Source organism: Prionailurus viverrinus, chromosome F2 (genome assembly GCF_022837055.1).
Source record: "Prionailurus viverrinus isolate Anna chromosome F2, UM_Priviv_1.0, whole genome shotgun sequence".
NCBI lineage: Eukaryota > Metazoa > Chordata > Mammalia > Carnivora > Felidae > Prionailurus > Prionailurus viverrinus.
Genome location: NC_062578.1, coordinates 49,908,771 through 49,928,071, shown reverse-complemented (window position 1 = coordinate 49,928,071; position 19,301 = coordinate 49,908,771). Strand labels below are relative to the sequence as shown.

General features: G+C 34.6%; 1 protein-coding gene across 1 annotated transcript in view; it reads right to left on the bottom strand.

The window, feature by feature from the left end:
• RIMS2 (regulating synaptic membrane exocytosis 2) overlaps nucleotides 1–19,301 on the bottom strand; it is a 322,108-nt gene that overhangs the window by 131,263 nt on the left and 171,544 nt on the right. Inside the window, exon 16 of the mRNA XM_047842737.1 lies at nucleotides 17,625–17,725. Within this exon, the coding sequence (XP_047698693.1) occupies nucleotides 17,625–17,725 (101 nt within the window). The remainder of the gene's footprint in view (nucleotides 1–17,624; nucleotides 17,726–19,301) is intronic.

The window sequence follows — 19,301 nt, the reverse complement described above, 5'->3', positions numbered from 1 at the left end:
GGGAATTTATTTGGAGAACATTTGGTCCACGATATCTTTTCAAACTGAAGCCACTTTAAAATAGTAAAAACAATTTAATTTAAGTGACAGTGTTTTCAGCCACTGTGTAGAATAACATTTCAATGGGTGGATCCAACATTATCTAAGTTAGCCAGTGCACACAAAAATGTACTGAAAGCAGATTGAAACACCCTAAATTTTAACTCTAGGAGGTGGTGAGAAATAATAAGGTACTAAGAGCACACGCTTTGGAGTGAGCCTGAATTGTTGATCTGAATTTTGGCCTCACAAATTATCAAGTTTGTAATCTTGGGCCAATTGCTTCTGTAAGTCCCAGTTCTGTATGTGTTAAAATACAGACCGCTGTACCCATTTCTTAGGTTTGCTGCAAGGATTAAGATAATGTATGTAAAAAACACTTGGCACAATATCAACATAGAACAAGTGTTTAATAAATGACAAATGATGATGACGATGATGGTGATGATGATTAGATAGTGGTTGAATACTGTTTCAGTATCAATTCCAGGTACATCTTCACTGAAAAAAATATTGGGTAGAACCAACAATCAATATATTATTTTAAGGCTGCTCTAAGCTACAATAAGAATATAATCATTTCTACATATGTTCAAGAGATTCATTTCAGAACATATGTTTATAAAAAAATTAAAATATTAAAGCAAACTTTTCCACTGACTCCTAGTATGTCCTCAGGTCTCACCTTCCCCATTTGACCAGCTTCATCCACATCCCATGATCTTACCAGCGACTGCTGATTCCCAACTACAGGATGAGAAATAGCTTTATCTCGGCAGGAAATACATGACACTTCTTGACTGACACAGAAGATGCCACATTTTTAATATTTGTTTCTAGTACGTCATTTTGATATCCAAAGCCAACTTGCTCCCGTGTATCCCCTGTCTCCCTGATTGGTTCTTGTCTGATGGCTATGCCTTCATTTCTGAAGCCTACATTTTACTTGACTTTTGTATTTCACTAGTTAGGATTCTGACTTTGCATACTCTAACCTTTGTCTTTTTAAGTTGTCGTGACTTTTGCTTCTGTTGCTATGATTCATAGGTGCATACAGGCTAGCCTAAGGCTTAAGAATTTGGTTTAAAAAAACCACGTGGGGTACATTGCACGTATATTTAGTTAAGACCTCTTCGATAATCTAGTTTGCTCAGCTAAAATTTTGGAAATGAAAAATTTAGGGAAAGATAAGTTTCCACATACTATATTATAGTTTTATGCTTTTATAGAATTCAACATACTACTTCATGTTAAAGGGGTACGTGTGTGTATGTGTAAGTGTGTTCATGTCTAATTTTCATACCCTTTACTAGAATATAAGCTCCTGAAGGCCAGGATAATATCTTCCTTATTCTTGTAACTCTTTTAGCACCTAAGAGTCAAAGATTTAATTTAATTTAAACTCTATCCCTTAGTTTTCATACCAGTAAGATAAGGATAAATCCCTTTGTAAGGATTTTTGTGAGGAGGAAGAGACATGATATGTTTAAAATACTCAGTCGTGCGCTTAGCACATAGCAACTGCTCATTTCCAGTGCCTAAGCAGAAAGTTATTAAATAAAAAGACACTGAATCGAAAAGTTTATATAAAGAAAGTATGCAAATTAGTCAAAGCTCTAGTTTGATGATTCTACTACCTTCTCAAGGCTTGCATTAAGTGCATTTCTCTGTCTACTTCTAAGCAACTGATATGTTTACCTTTGGGGTATGGCTCAAGTTTCCATTACAAATTTACATATGATAAACAGAATGAGAAATACAGAAAGTGAGAAATAATGGGAAAAATATTTTTATAAATAAAACTTCAGAAGAACAGATTTTGAATATACTTAGAATATAATATCTTCATATATACATACAACTCCAAAACCCCCCAGAAATCAAAGTAATAAATGACCTAATACTAAAGTTAACTTTTAAAACAATTCATTTTTTAAAACAATTTCCTAACTATATTTTTTCTTTTCCTAAAGTATGGTAAACAAAAGTTTATAGTTTAACAGTGAGATAGAGGCAGCTAAATTATTATTGTACCAAGGTAGTTATGAATGCAAATAAGTTCATTTATTTAGAAAATGGTTGGTGTTGTCTTGGCACTATACAATAAAAAATGTTTTCAACGATTAGCATGTATTAGTTTACAGCTGACAGATGAACAATGGATGATATGCTCACCATTCTCTTTAATGGAACGAAAACAAAGAAGATTTATTGCATAGGATTATACAATCTCAGCTGAAAATTGTGCCCTGATTGGGATCATTAAAATCTTGGAAGAGAGTAAGGAAGCTTTTCCCGACAGCATTTTGATGTTTTGTACATTACTATTAAGCACATCATGAACCAGAAAAATTTACAGGAAACTATTATTCTTCAGGATGTTCCAGACTCTAAAGAGTTCCTAAGTGGCCTAGAAAAGTTAATGTCCTCCCTATTTATCTAACATTAGTGGAAAGTAATAGCATATCATCAAAGCTCTATTAAAAGGAAAGTTATTATTAAAATTTTAGAATAATATTCTTGAGAAAAAAGTAAATTCAAATTTCTAAAATAAGATTTTCATTTTTCCAGTATACTTATTGGAAGCTCTTAGATTAGGTAATTTCCTAGTTTGATTTCTCTAACAGCCATTTCACCAACTCATGTTATTTGAGCTTTGTACATGAACTTCTTGCACAAAACACAGGGGTGGGATGATGAGTTCCTTTGAACCTTGCTAGTTACCAGAAAACCGCCATGTTGTCTAAAAATCTAGTCCAAGGATTGGTTATTGCAAAATACCAGGCACTAAAAAAGTCCAAGTTTGAAGAAAAGATGTTTTATGTCATCAAGAAATAGTTGGAGGAATATTCCTATCACATTCAGAGTAGATCATAAGATTGGGAAAAAATAGGGCAAACAAAATCTTTGGAACACAGAGAAGCTGAAGTTCTGGACAGGGCTCTTGACACCAGTCTTAGGGGCTAGAGGAGAGAAGAACAGAGCATGGGGAGTCTTCGCCCTGTGGTCAATAAAATAATCATGTCAGCAAGAAGATGCTATCCTTTGCGCTAACCGATTTTTATAGGATTTCAGATCATAATTCAAAGAGAGTCCTGTTGTTTCTTGATAAGTACCACAACTGCAGGGACTCTCCCTTTGAGGAGCTACTTCCAGATAATTTTCCTTTTATCCTAGCTAAGGCTCTTATTGGTGCTTGATTTGAATGTTGCACTGTGTAAAAATCTATTAGAGATAATTTTGTGTAGATAGGACTCCTCAAGAGGGTATTGCATGATAAGGTCTTCACTTGAGAGGGAGAAGGAAGTGAGGAAAAGCTACAGAAAACTGAAGGCTAACTTAAGATTCAGCCTTGTAAATAATATTCTGCAAATGAAATTCCCACTAGAAAACTCTTCCTTAATTCCTTCAAGGAGAATTAGTTACTGCCCTGTGTGTTCATAAGCTACTTTCCTCATGCTTTTCTCACAGTTTTATCACGTGTGTATCTCTCCCCCCCCACACACACACATAATGATCTACCTATCTATCTTGCTAGATTTAAAATCTCTGAGGATAATAACTGTCTTAATATTTTAGTATGTATTCCCATTATCTAGATCCTTGCCTGGCATATAGTAGCAACTCAATAAATGTTTAATGAGTAAAAATGAATGGAATGGTTGTTTTAACTGGACTGTATCCTAGAGTATTATCTCCAGTATGAAGCATCAAGTTAGAGTATAAAATACTGTGGTAATAGCTGAATAGAGTTTAGTCACCTGACCCTTTTATTCTCCATGGTGGGTATAGGCAGTGGTGCACTGACATATGGTTAACAACCAGGTATCCAAGAGTTCTGATTTACAGAGTTTGCTAATTTCTGAGGAACAAATACTCCCACTATGGCTGCTTTCAAGTTACTAAGTTACCAAGTGCAGATTTGGTGTATACTACCAAGCATGGGGTTTAGAAATACATGCATTGTTTGTACGATTCCCTGAGATTAATCTGGAGACAATGAGTAAGGGGCAATAAGATGTTCTATCTGTAAAATTACTCATCCAGGGAAATCTTGTGAAAGATGGAACAGCAAAAAGAGCTTAAGGGAAAAAACTGTAATAATAAAAAGAGTAGCCGTTAGCCTATAAGCCAAAACATACCAAGGAGCCAATTGTCTTTTGGTCTCAGGAAAACTTGTAAGCTTAATAATTTTTCCTGGAGAATTTGTAGAGAAGGAATTATAGCTAGTAGTCAATTATGACTCTCTTAATTTAGAGCTCTGGGGGAGCTCTGTATCTATTAGCAATCAGCTGATCTCATCACCTGTTATTTATTTCCATTAACTTCTCATAAGTTTTAGAAATGGAGATGCCAGTTCTGCAATGAAATTCCAGGTTTACAGATCTTAGGTAGCTACAGAACTCATGTTTTTGCCCTTAACAAATGCATTTATCACTTTCTTCCTCAGAATCCATAACTCTTCACCCATTCTAATCTACTGTTTACTGAAATTGTTCTTAAAAACAAACAAAACGATCAATAATATCCTAATTTCCCAGCCGGTAGTGTCTTTAGTTTTCTTCCTGCTTGATTTTGCTCTTACATCTAGTATTATTGAAGCCCTCTCTCCTTCTGAAATGTTTCCATAAATGTCTTCTCAGATACCGTCACTCATGGTTTCTCACCAGTCTCCCTCACTATTCCTTCTTAATCTCCTTTGCCAGCTTCACATTCCCTGACCTGATTTTAAATTATATTTTCCCCAAATTTTGATTGTTAGCCTTTTCTTTTCACTATGAATATCTCCCCCCAGGATGATCCAATCCATTATCTATGCATTTTCACTACCACATAATGACTAATAAATCCTTATCATCTGCTCTCACTCATCTCCCAAGCTTCAGACCTGTATTTCCAGTTATTTCCAGGGCATCGTGCATATGCTGTTTTGCACCTACATCAAATTCATGTGGCCAAAACCAAATTTATTCTCTTTCACCCCAAACCAACTATTCATGTATCTCCCATCTCCTATAATAGGCTCAATATTGAACTAAAACATAGAAAATGTGTAAGTTATCTTTGACTTCTCCTTCTTCGATATTGTCCACTCTAATTAGTCAAGAAATATCACTTACTAATTTTACGGTAACAAATATCTGGATATTTAGCTATTAGGAGTGTACGAATGGGTTTCTGGTCTTTCATGTGGGTAACTCAAGTCTACCACACCTATATATTGGTCTCAGTTGCTGCTCAATGCCTACCAATATTCTTTCTCTTTTTTTGTTCTTTACTAAAAGAATCCAGATTTATTTCAGTAGTCCAACAACGAGAACAAAAACAAACAACTTCATTTTCCAGGATTCCTTGTAGCTAGGGTGATCATTTGACTTGGGTCTGGTCACTGTGAGGTAAGCAGGAACCAGGGACTGGGGTTGGAAAGAGCTACTACTTTTCTGATTATAGTGGGCTGACTCAGCTGGGGTGGCCATTTGCTTTTCCCTCTTTGCTTTTTTTTTTTTCTGATAGAGATTAAACATGGGCAGAGGGGTGCAGCAGTCATTCTGTGACAGCGAGCATGAATGTCCTACACTAAGAACAGGGAACGGGAAGTTTGGCTCCTTAAACAGCAGTATCAGCCATGGGCTGCTGTTTGGATTTCTTCAGATTCTCTTGTCAGGCTTTTTTTTTTTTGTTACAAACATGTGGATGCAAACCTGAATGGTATACCATTCGTTTTGTTCTGTGTCAGTAAAAATATTTTCAGACTTCATGGAAATGACTAAAGGAACATTCTTTCACTAACAATATTGAGATAATCTATGATGCCTGAAAATCTATCATCTGATTTTGATGATGAGAAGCAACGTATCATAATGGCCATGAGCTATAGAGTTGAAATACCCTGATGTGCAACTGCTCTCCCACTTACTGGTAGCTATGTAATCTTGGGCAAGTCTCTTAACTTCTCTGAGCCTGCTGTAAGCTTTAAATGAGATCACAGGTCTTGACACATAGTAAATATTTACCATGATAATAATGAGGCATAGTCTGTGATGAAATTAAAGAGGCTCTAGACTATAATTCAGTTTTCATCAACATTTGGCTATCATCTCAAACATTTTGCCTTGACTTATTAAAAAAAAACTTGAAAAGAGCTGTGAAGTCTTATTATAAATAAGTCCCCAATTCCATATCTCATTTAAAAAATAAGGTATTGTCCTTTGACACCAGGTTGGCTTATTTTATGTAACGTAGGAAAACACCAAACCTGACTTGGAAATTCATGTTTTTTATTCTTGAAACTATTAACCTGGGTTAGTTTTTGTAATTGTGCTTATATTTGGCATCAAGGAAAGTTAAACCAGGGAATGTAACAATCCGTGACCATAACACTAATAATTATTAAAATGTGGACAGTTTTTATGGTTTACAAAGAACTTTCAAATATTTTCTATATTGCTTCCTTAGTCATCTATTGATTTAGATATATCCACATAAAGTAAATGGGTTTTCTTTCTTTTTCAGTAACTTTAATGAGTCGTATATTTATTTGTATGCCCTTTATTTATTCAGTAATATCTCAAACAAATGTCACCTGAAATTTCTGCCTCAATTAAGAATATTCTCAACGTCTGTTTTCCCACACTGTTAAGTATATAAATAACAATACCCCATTTTGATATATATAATATTTCATGTATATCCAAGCTGACAGAGAGTAGAACAGAATGCCTGCTGTTAGTGCAAACCAACAAGCCCAGACTTTCCCAAAAGAGAGAAGAGTCAGTGTTAAAGCACTTATACCATCATTGTGACTAAATGCTTTTCCAAACCCTTGGATGAGAAACCTTTAAGATCTAGCTAGAATTAAGAAATATCATAAAGAAATGCTCCTTAGCCACAAGCATCCCTGATACTTGGTCCTTTGTAAATATTTTTAAATATCCCATGGCTTATTTTTGTAACTTTGAGAAAATATTTATATTGTTTATTAGGATATAAGGTGGAGATATTATAGATATTGAGTGGCAAGCTAGCATCCCCAAAGCTGCAACAGAAATAAAACATGAGAACATAGCATTAGGACAAAGGTCCTGAGAATGTGAAGCAGGCAGAAACAGGACAAAAATGAATGGACTAGGGATATGGAGAAGGCTCCTTTACAAATAATAATACCTTAGAAAGCATAGAGTAACTCAAGGCACTTGTATCTAAGAAGATCAGGGCTAAATAATAGCCCGAATAACCACGAAGTTCTGAGAAACTTGAAAGGATGTGAGCATCGCCCTGACTTACCAAATTCAGGAATAGGGCAGATATAATTACATTCTGTTGAAAATCTGTAAGAGGCCCACTACTCTGATTCCTTGTGTTAGAAGATACAGCAGCATTAGTTGGGTTTGCATTAAGACCATTTGGGATGAAGGCAACAGTCAAAAACATGGTGAGAAATAACATTTACGTCTTGCTTAGACTAGAGCAGTAGCCTCTGAATAGGACTTCTGTCTCTAATCTCCCTTATAAATGCATCTTAAGATGCACTAGAATTAATATCTGTTCATATTGGTGACTTCTTCAAATACCTTCAAAGCCCATGGTTATAATGAAGAACATTCTAGATTTTTAACCGAGTGATCCAAAGCGCTCTGTAACCTAGTCCCTGTCAGCTTATCCATCCTTATCTCCTAATATGTATCGCGATTTGTGTATTTCCATTCTAAGGAACTACTAATTATTCCTTAAACATATAGCTTGTGCTCACATGCGTCTGCAACTTTGCTTCAGCTCTTCCTCTGCCTGACATGTTCTCCACCTCATGGATTATTCTATAACGTATTCCCAGGTTTCTCCAAGCCAAATGAGCATTTCTCTCCTAATGCTTCCTTTGCATGGCTAAGTTTTATTATATCAGATAACACAGCCTATTTTATAAGAGCATCACTTATGTACCTGTGTTTCCCTCATTCAATTATGAACTCCTAGATTGGAAGGATTTAGCCTGCTTGCCTCTTTCCTTCCACCCATCCCTCCTTCCTTTGTTTCCTTTCATCCTCTCTTCTTTTTTCATTTCTCCCTCCCTTTCTCCCTTCCTCCATTCACTCAGTCCTTCATTTGATTGCTATTCAATTGATTGTTTTTCTGGAAACTTTTTTCTTCTTTTAACGTTGCAGAACCAGATGCCAGAATTACAGCTGACCAGCTTCAGAGAATTATCAGGCATGCAGTTCTGAGTTTTAGAAAAGAGGGAGCTACCAAACGTCCCCTGAGATTACAAAATATGTTTAGACACACAAGGGGACTCGCATAGAGTCACTCTTTGTTTAAGAAAAAAGCCCAGGAAAGTTATTTGATGCTGACACATACTTTTAATTATTCGCTCATCACTGAGTTATTAAAAAGAAATCACAGGATTTTAAAGTTGAAAGTGACCTCTAAGAGGATATAATCTAGCTTCTTAATTTTGAGGATGAGAAAATTAAAAAACAGTGTCGTGACTAAGTTTATGCAACTTGTTACTATTGAGGTCTTTCTATGTCTTTCCATTAAAAAATGTGTTAACTATAATTTCATGTTCAATGGGATACCAGGCAAGCATATAGAGAACCTAAGTCATTTCTTTTTTAAATAGTCACAGTTTGAAGTATATATTTTAAAATAAAGACTTTCTTCATTTTCTGAAATTTTTAAAACTCTACCTAAAATGACATGTATAACCAGAATACAAAAACTGTATAAAAATAACAATACAACACTACTTGTAACTATACAACACTACTTGTAGCCATAACTGGATAGATCTTAAACAAAACTTTAAAATAATTAAAAAAACAGTGGCTTGCAAACTAATAAAAAGATAAAGATGTTCTATGTCCTATGGAAATAACCCCTTTACATTCCATTTAAAATCAGGTCATCTTTTGGGGCGGGGCACAAAATGGTAATGGGCTTAAGAAGCAACATGTTCTTCATGTTGCAACATGACTGGACCTTGAGTATGCCTAGTCATGAAAATGACCTGAAAAGGGCCAATCTTAAAATCACAGCCATTTCTTTGTTAGTCAGGAAGCTGTATTGAACTAATAAATTTTTCACCCATGAGAATGAAGTTCACTGTAAGGTTTTTCTATTACCCCTGTGTCACATGTATAATAAATAATAAAAATAACAACCATTACTGGGTGCTCCCATGTGCCACGCTAAGTTCTGTACCCTTTTACACACACTATTTCTACCTCTTGAAGTTATCACCAGGAAAAAGTTCTTTCTCTTATAGGTTAGCTCTATTATTTTCAGACTAAAGTATTTATTTTGCAATCTTTGAAACTGATGAAATAGAAATAATCAAAATTCCATATTTAGGAAAACATTAGTACATTTATTTTGCTAATAAATAATATCCTTCCAACTGAAAAAAAATTACAACTAATTTTTTTGTGTTTTGTATTATTATATAATAAAGCTGTAGACATGTTCAATTAGCCAAATTGAACTGAAATTATAGGTGTAGATAGCTCCATGCTCCCTTAGTTGACTGACTGCCTAATTGACTAAAGGTTTTGAATTGAGGGTCAATTCAAACCTAGTTGTCAAATATTTCATGTGAAGTAATAGGCAAAGATATTACACATATAAATTTATTCTCTAAATCATATTATGCCATACGTTAATTTAAAAATATATAGATTCAATCTTTTGTGAGAATATATCTAATAGAGAATCTGACACTGATCAGAGATTACTGAATCAATTAGATGAAGGAAATGAAATATAGAATGTCTGCTTCAAACCTAATTTAAAATATTAGGCCATGAAATTAAATGACTTTATTAATTAATAATGAGGTTGCCTAAAAACCAAATGTTAATACATAGTGTTTTTCAATGCAGCTTTCAAAGTACCATGTAGCACTTTATAGATTACAGAGTCCCTCAATTTTTACACATAAAAAAGCTGGGCTGTGAAGAACTATTGGGTAGTTTATCCAAAGTCTTATTACATAAGTGGTAGAATAAAAATTAGAGCCCAAATCTTCTAATTTTTTCTCAGCTTTCTTCCTACTATGATTAACTACGGACACAAACCAATAATTAAATGCCCATTAGAAAGTTTGCTTCTGACTGTCATACAAAAACCTACCCACACCTTCTCCCAAAGTTCATAACTTGTCCTTACCTCGGTACAAAATACTTTGACATTCACCTCCTCTAAAGCTTTTTCCAAACATTTGCCATCCCTGACTGTCTAGCTTTCTCTCAGCACTGATGTCCATATTCATTCATGCAAAAATATTCCTTTGAGTGCTTAAAAGTGTTTGTCACTAGAGAGACTACCAAGATGAAAAAATATAGTCCCCATTCTCAAGAAGATAAAAAATAAGCAAATAATTATCACATAGAGCAGAATATATTTATTTTAAGAAGTGATAAATGCCATGGTTGGTTCAGAAGGTATATACGTTTTCATATTTCTCTGTTGTTTTGAACATTCTTATACATGTAATTTTTTATATGTCAATACTTAATGCTTCTAGATTATATGGAATTTGAGTTGGAAATAATGTTTCTGCCCTATTTATCACCTTTTCTTCCTTCTTTGTTTCCCATATCCTCCTTGATTTCATAAAGCAAGATCTCTCTCCTCTTGGTGACCCGTATCATTGAACCCTTGAATTCCCTGTAAGGTATTCTAGTTAACAAGCCAGCAGCTCTGGAGGCTTGATGAAAGCAAAGGTGAATGAATGAATTTCTTTTTTTCTGGAGGTAAAAGAAAATGTTTCTTCCATGTATTCTTAGGCAATATATAAAAAGAAATTATGCTATTGGCAACAGCAGCTATTGTTCATACACTGACCCTTTTAGCAGCAGGTAGCTGAATACAAGTTACTTAAAATTCTTTTGTCAGTTTTTAGCAACATTATATTTACTAAAAAGGGAGAAATTATAATTTTTTTCTGTAATTTTATAGTGTTCTATAACATATGAAGTGTTGCCCTAGTTACCTCAAATGAATTCTTCATAATTAAAAAATATCCTCTCCATATTTCTTGGCCTGACATGTGGTTATATAGTAATGGGTGGCAATTAACGACTACATATAAAGAAAAAAAAGACCCATGGCTTGAATGTCAAAACCAAATTATGGGCGAGGAAACCATATTTAAATTTAAATGTGGTTTTATCACTAAGCAAAATAATTTAAAAACTGAACTTGCAAGCACAAAAAATATTTCATCTCCTAGGATATGACAAGGTAGTTGGAGAAAGAGAAAAAGTAACAAAACTTTAGCAGTTTTAAAGTTTGAAATGAAATAGCTATAGTTACTTGCTTTAAAATCTCTATTCATATTATAACCAAATACACTTTTATAAGGCAGTAAAAGTTATTTTAAAAGACCATTAATTGTTTGTTAGAAATATGTTGTGCTTGAACTGTGTATCCCCCAAATTCACATATCGTAGTCCTAATTCCTCATACCTCAGAATGCGACTGTACTTGTAGATGGGGCCTTTAAAGAAGTAAGTAAGGTAAAATGAGGTCATATGGGCGGGTCCTAAGCCAATTCACAGAGAAATGACCTTGTGAACACGAAGCAAGAAGATAGCCATCTGTAGCCAAGGACGGTCTCAGAACAAACCAAACCTGTCAACACTTGGATCTTAGACCCCAAGCCTCCAGAACTGCGAGAAAATTAATTTCTTTTGTTGAAGCTACCTAGTCTGTGGCATTTGGTTGTGGCAGTCTTAGCAAACTAATACAAGATGTTGAGGAAAAAAGGTACCTAAAGTTGGAAACTTTAGAATTCAAAGATTACTCACACATAAAAACACCAAATTTCTAAAATTCCACCAAAATTATTTACCATTAAGTTTTTAAGTATGGATCTTTTACTTAAAGTGAAGTATATTTGTATTTACGAGACAAGGAAGAAATGAATAGCTATTACTTCCATCAGCTAAAATATGGAGAAGAGAAATTCTCCTTTGCCTCACCTCTAGGGTGTGTGTGTGTGTGTGTGTGTGTGTGTGTGTGTGTGTGTGTGTGCAGATATAGATAAATTTGTGTGCAAAAATAATTTTCTCTCTCTCCCTTTAAATTAAAGTTGAAGTACATCCAGTTTGCTAGAGAACAGAAATGGCAAGAAAAATAATTTTGGATAAAGATTTGACTAAACTGGTAAAAATAATACAACCCTAATCAATTTTTAGACTTTTAAAATTATCCTTAATCTTTATACTTTAGCTCCCTTTCCACCCATATATTTTTAGGATTACCTTAAAGATATGCTTAGCTGTACCTAGTAGATTGTTGATGGCAACAAATATAGACCTGAGCCCCGAAGGGCTTTGGTAAGAGCAAGTTATCTGCTGGAAATGATTCTTCTTTTTCTTCTTCTTCCCCACCATCATCATCATCATCACCACCACCATCATATCACAGCTAACATTTACGTATTCCTTACTACATTCCAAACTCTGTTTGAGAGCTATACATATACATAAATAGATTTAATCTTGAAAGCAATCCTAGGTACCTAGGTAGGTACTATATTTTAGCACATCTTCCAGAATAAGAAACCTAGGCACAAGGATGTTAACTAACATGCCCAAGGCCACTCAAATATTGACAGGTAGGATTTGAACCCAGGCAGTTTGGTTTGAGAGTCCACATTTTTAATACTACTCTGCAGTCTATATTTAATCATAGTCACTAAAAACAAATTGCAGACTGACTAACAAAACTGGCTATGTATCTCTATTACTGTAATCAAGACTTCAAAAGTTGTGCTGTGAACGTGACTGCTACTGTGGTTATGAATAATGCACACCAATGGCAAGAAGGTATACTTCCAATGGCCTCTTCTCCCATGAAGATATATTGATCATCCATTCCTTTACTTATCTCACAGATAAAGAAGAAATTACATAAATGTATATAGAAAAATTTTTCATTAGTTTTAAATTCTATTTGGTGGATGTAATAGAATATAGATGAGAAATCTACCTTCACCGGCATGAATAAGAAAATATGGAAGAGGCAAAAGAGAATATAAAGGCTTTTAAAATATGATTTTTCTCTAGTTCCTTTTTCATTTCAATTTCCAACTCTCTTTTCATTAGGCTTATATAGCCATTTGTCAAGTTTGTAGGTGAGACTGAAGTTGTTTCAATCTGGCCTTGATAAGACTACCAGTAATATCTCTTGTGCTTCAGGGGCCGTATTATATATGGCTGCTCTTACTTACTAGCTTAATAACCTATATTTTAAAAGCTAGTTTTATCTCTCTTTATAAATATACTTGATAAAGGAACAACCAGAGACTGATTGCAGAAAAGTACACAGCAGGTGACTAATAAAAGGCTTGGAAGCTGTCTGGCTCCAAGACAAGCAGCCCGACAGTCCAGAAGGGTTATGACCTGGTTTGGGGCCAGAAAGCAATCTAAAGTATGCAGAACTCAGGACAGAAGTCACCCTCAACTGGGGAAGGAGAGGAGAGAAAGTTAAGAAGTGACAACTGCACCCACACTCTGACTTTCTCAGAACCTTGGTGGCGAAGTTTGGAAGCTTGGTAGTAAGAATGCTTCCGGGTAACGTGACTTGTCTCTTTTTTCCTCCTATGCTCCCATGTGAGCAACTTCACTTAATTCCAGGAGTTTCTCTTGGGATTTTGCTACAGATCTTGAAGCTAGCTGACTGCAGGGTTATAAAGAAATGAAGGCAACACAGCAGAATAGAAGGGTAGAGAAAGGGGGTGTTGCACTGAAGAAATCCAGATGCAGCCACTGGCACTCCTGCCGTGTTATCTTCATCAGTGAGTGGTAAGATTTCTTGACCTGGCCAGGGATGGAGACCACAGATAGGGGACCTTAATTCTGATTTTTAAAGATGAAGCCATTCTGTCAGATATTTGGCTGGACGAAGCCTATTAGAGTTTCCTGAAAATCTGAATCCTGCCTCTGTGTATGAAATAATAAACTGCTTCTTCCAAGAAAGGAAGCTTCATTACTTCCCCTGGGACATTTTAACTTCCTCCGTGAGGGCCTTGCAGAGTAGAGACTGAGTTACTGAGATCACTCCTATTGGAATTCGTCAGAGGATCCCACCTCACTCACACCAGCACAGCGGGGTCTGTTTCATGTGAGTACCAGGTTCTGGATGCTTCAGCAGCAATCCCTCCAGTGGGCACAAAGCCTACTTCAGCTGTTCTGTTGCTGGCCTGTGTTATATGCTGCTAGCAATTCAACTTTTCTGCTTAGGCCAAAAATTTTTCCCAAGCATTTTATTTCAATCACTGCTATAAAAGAAGCCTCCATTTCTTCGCTTCTCCTAAATATATGTATTTTCAAGCATTTTCTTAGTGATTTGTACAAGCCCACCTATCCATGTTTACAATTTTACTTTTTATAAATGTAGTCTTTCAGTATTCAGATTAAGGAGCAGCGAAACGGCCAGGCCTACATGTGTGCCCGTTAACTGCTTTCCAAGGGCCAGGCTCATTTAACATCAACCCTGATAACCTAATTTCTTCATTTCAGCAATTTAGTTTGTAATTTCTCACCACACATCATGTTTCAGCCTCTTGTTTTTTTTTTTAAATCCATATCCCTTGAAGATTCATAAATTCTTTCCCCCTAAATTGAATTTTTCCTTTTAGATTTCTGATGCTTGAATTCTCTGAGAATAAAAGGAACATTCAATAACCTCTGAGTTGCCCTAGAATCCTTTTCATTAGCTCAATTATTTCTTCACCGTTTCGTTCTGACCTTGTCATATTAATTTCTCATGCCCATGATTACATTTACTGTTGTTAATTGTGAAAATTAAAGCAAATATTATCTGCACCACTTATTCTGCACTTCACTAAATGCTAAGCCATTTCTATACATCATCTCTTTTCATCCCAATCATGACCCTCTGAAATAGATCCCAAAGCCTGGTTTAACAGATAAAGAAACTGAGAATAAGGGGTTAACCTACCCAAAGGCACCCAGGGGGAGTTTGCTTGAGTCCAGGCACTGTTCTCACCTGCTGCACTACACTCATTTACTGCTGTCACTTTGATGACACTGGAGTCTCTAAGTACTCCTGTTTACAAACATCCAACTTATAAACAGCCCATGTGTAGCCACTCCTAACCTGCCCCAACCTGTCTCCCTTTTCTGGTGTCCCTATTGCCTGTGTCTTGAAAGTCCATTTAAAACACTTAAGGCTGGCAGCGAATGTGTATTCTCAGCGTAGAGAAGAGAATAAAGTCTAATAAAGGGAACAGTTTGGTTAACAGTGGTGACCTATTTGTCAAAAATACTTTGTTTTTAACTGAGTTTTTTTTTTTACATTGTTATTGCCTGCAATTCCACCAATGTGAGTTTTAGTTGTATTTAAAGGTTTTTAAAAAATGACACTATTTCTGCATTGTCTTATTCATATTATAACGTAAATTACTTTAGTTGGATTGCTTTCCTTGTGATGGGCCTCTTTGAAATTGGCGAATGGGTCCTTAAAGGACAAAACTGCTGGGAAGGAAGCCACAAGTACGAGGATCAGGTGTGCAAAATGAACGGAGAAAAACTCTTCTCCTTTCTACATTGTCCCCTGCTCCCAGAACACTAACTTAGTGTATTAGATTAAGAGTTAAATGGATTAATATAGACCTTCTGGTCCACATTTGAAAAGTTCTGCACACTATGTGGCCTATATTACCTAATTCTAGGGAGATAAATAAGGAAACAGAAAATGATAATATGGTTTTATATACAGCAGTTATGCTGTAATAAAAATATTTGTGATAATTTTGTGAAAACATTACTATTTTAAAAACAGCATCATTTCTCCAGAGTTGAGCTCCAAATAAATACTGTACCAATGAACTGCATAGCATTCTCTATTGAAATGTTAGGGGCTACCCTTTCAAAAAATATCTTCTGAGATCATTTAAAAATAATAAATATGGCTAATTAAAAAAGTAAACATTATTACTTAAATAAACATCAAACTCTACATATTAATTTTCATATACATATACATACACATTGTTTGGCCTCAATATTATTGAGAGTATTCTATGTATTTTAAAAAATCATCTATACTCTTTCCTAAAGTATATTGGGAGATAAATAAAACAAACGGGTGTCAGTGGAAGACATGTTTCTACAAGTTTTAATATCTTATTTTATTAGGACTACATGCCTTGGTATTTGGATTCTATAAAATGAATAAATGAGAGATTAGAGAAGAGATGCCACAAAAGAAAAAATGTATCTATTTAGCCCTAAGAAGAAATACAATAAAGTCTGGGGAAGACACAGATATCATTTCTGACATCAAGTTCAAAAGGTTAGGGATGTGTCTGAAGTACTATATCACTACAAAACTATTTTCCATGAAATCCACTGAACCTATTTGAAGTTCAATTCATGTTTTTATTTTAGAAAAAAAAATTATAGAAGTTTAGGGCCTGCTGAGTAAAGGCAAGGCTATTTTTATTTGTCTTGAATTTACCTTTCTCTGGCTTTAGGCCTATGTCATTTCTAGCACACCAGAATTCCATGATGAACAATTCTACATTCACCATGTGAGTATTCATGTAATTTGAGGAAGAGCTTGGTGGTTTGGAGGATGATGCTCATGTAGGAATCTCTGCCTCTTCTAGGTTGTACTAGACCTAGGAACTAGGTCTAGTTTCTAGTTTCGGAGGAAACTAGAAACCTGTGCTACCTACCACATATGCATGTCCAACCTAGCCAGTTACGCTTTACTTAGTAAGTCTTGACTTTACCAAAGAATGGAGTATAACGGAGAGAAACTGAAGGTTAAGTAGGTAAGGATAAAATAGACCTAATGTATAAAAATCCAAACAGCTCTTCTCTAATACACAGATATAGACCACAAGTATTGCATGATCGCAACGATTACATTACTGAGTCACAGAACACGTAATAATTAAATGTCATAAGTTTTGCTATTTTCGTTCTCTTATAAAATCTTAAATAGCTACATCAGAGAAAAGTCTTTTCATGACTTTGACTATGAATGATATCATGAACCTAAAAATGTTTTGAAAATATAAAGGCAGTGAAGGAGAAGAGTCTCCCTCAGTAGATCTCATACCTCAACTTATTCCCAAAAAGGAGCTCAAAAGGATTCTCAATAAAAAACCTTTTGAACTCCTTACAAGAGCTCATGGGTATGTATTTTGTTCTAACCACTCATTAATAAACCAGATTCAACTAAAATACTATGAAATTGAAAAAAATTCCCAGGTATGGGAAAACCACAGCTATTCTCCCTAAACATTTTGAGGGTGTTGGGGCCTTTTAGATTTTATAAAATAAAAAATTCTAAAAGATTAGTTCTTTAGATCATTGAAGATTTTCATTTCTTTAATCTCCTATATTAGATAGTGATTTTTTAATAAGGCAATTTCTATCCCTAAAAGTTGAAATATAAACACATTATAAATTTTAGCATTATAGTAATCATGGGGCCATTGCATTATATGTTCGTGTCTAACTAATGTGCATTCAGAAGTTGAAGAAAACCTGACGGTTTCATATGATTCATTGATTATCTTACAACTTTTAAAAAGAAAAATGTCTTGCCTTTGAATGGTAATCTTGCTCCAGTCTGGGGTCTGATCCGGCTACCTGTTTGTATTTGTTAATTTTCATTTGGCGATTTCTCTCGTCTATATCCATAGCACCTATCGAGTAGAAAAAAACCCATAATATTAATGTTCAGTTCTTATTTCTGAGCCCCACTTACAGGATGTATAATAGAAGAAATGCTAGGCTGATATATCACTTTCATTCAAGGTAGTACGTACAAATTAAATGTCATCTATTATTTCCTGAGTTTATTAAAAGTATTCAATTTGGTGAACAAAAGCATGATGACTAAATATGTAAAAAAAAAAGTTTTAATCTGAGTAAGATGTAAATGAGTTTTAACAGAACAACAAATCTCAACTAGAGAGAAAACACTTTCTGGTACATGTACGCCCAGGAGAATATATTTGATAACACATAAACTTGACAGCAATAATACTGTAAAACTTTAGCCTATAATTCATCAGGATTTGCTTTATTTACTGAAAAATAGTTGTAAGTCTAGTTGGTTTCAAATACAATTTTACAGTTGTGTTTAGAAACCATTATCATAAAACTAGCACATGTGTGAAAGCAGGTTGCCCCAGCTTGTATGGATCTTTTGAACTTGAATTTTCTAGAACCAGGGCCAAGAAAGAAGCACTCGGAATAATACTCCTGAGAACATACCATGCCAGTAAAGACACTGAAATCATTTCAGAAAAAAACAAAACAAAACAAAACAAAACATGGAAGGAGGTGAGAAAGTGAGATGGTAAGCCTATTATAGAATAAGATTAATACTCTGTATAACAGGTCCTACCTACAAACACATCAATTATAGGTATCAAGAGGGTCTTTAAAAACTTTGCTTAGAACAAGAACTAAATTCAGTTAGCAAATCTTAGCAAACACGAAAAAATGTTTTTAAGGTATATTTATAACTTTAATCAAAGAGATTTTATAGGAAAATTCCATTTCTCATAAATATGCATAATGGAAAAACAAAATCTCAATTGCATACTACAAATATACAAACTGGGAAAAATAACCACAGCTTACTGGGCTCAAGTGGGCATCTACAACAAAATGTTGTCATGTAAATTCATAACCACTGAGTGTGGGTAGAAATGTAAACATACACATACATGCCCTTCGCTTAACATCATAACTTTTTAGAAACGGCAAGTTAAGATCTCTAGACAAAAGTGTGCCCATTCAAAAATAAGTATTTTAGTAGTCATCCTGAAAACAATGTCATTGTATATCAGATAATTCTCGTTAGTGACAAATTCTGAGTAAAAATCTGTTAATTAAAATAAGATTTAAAAAGGGAAAAAATTCCAAAAAGGAGTACGAAACTCTTGAATAAAAGAATGTATCTTGGATAAAAGAGTCTATATTCCATGACCTCTAAGTATAGCAGAAAATTTAAGTCAACTATTCAATAAAGTGAGCCAAATTATTCTTTTCAAGAGTCTTGTTTTAATAATGATTTGAGTGATTAATTCTGTGCCAAATTATAAAATAGGGCATGAGGGTGTTGGGAATGTTAATATAAATTGAATAAAACATAAAATCAAGTGAGTGCTTCCATGATACGAATGTGAAATACAGTCAAGTATAAATGTCTACTTGTCTATTAAAATACAACATTGGAATTATTTGTACCTCCAGAGATATTCTCAGGAA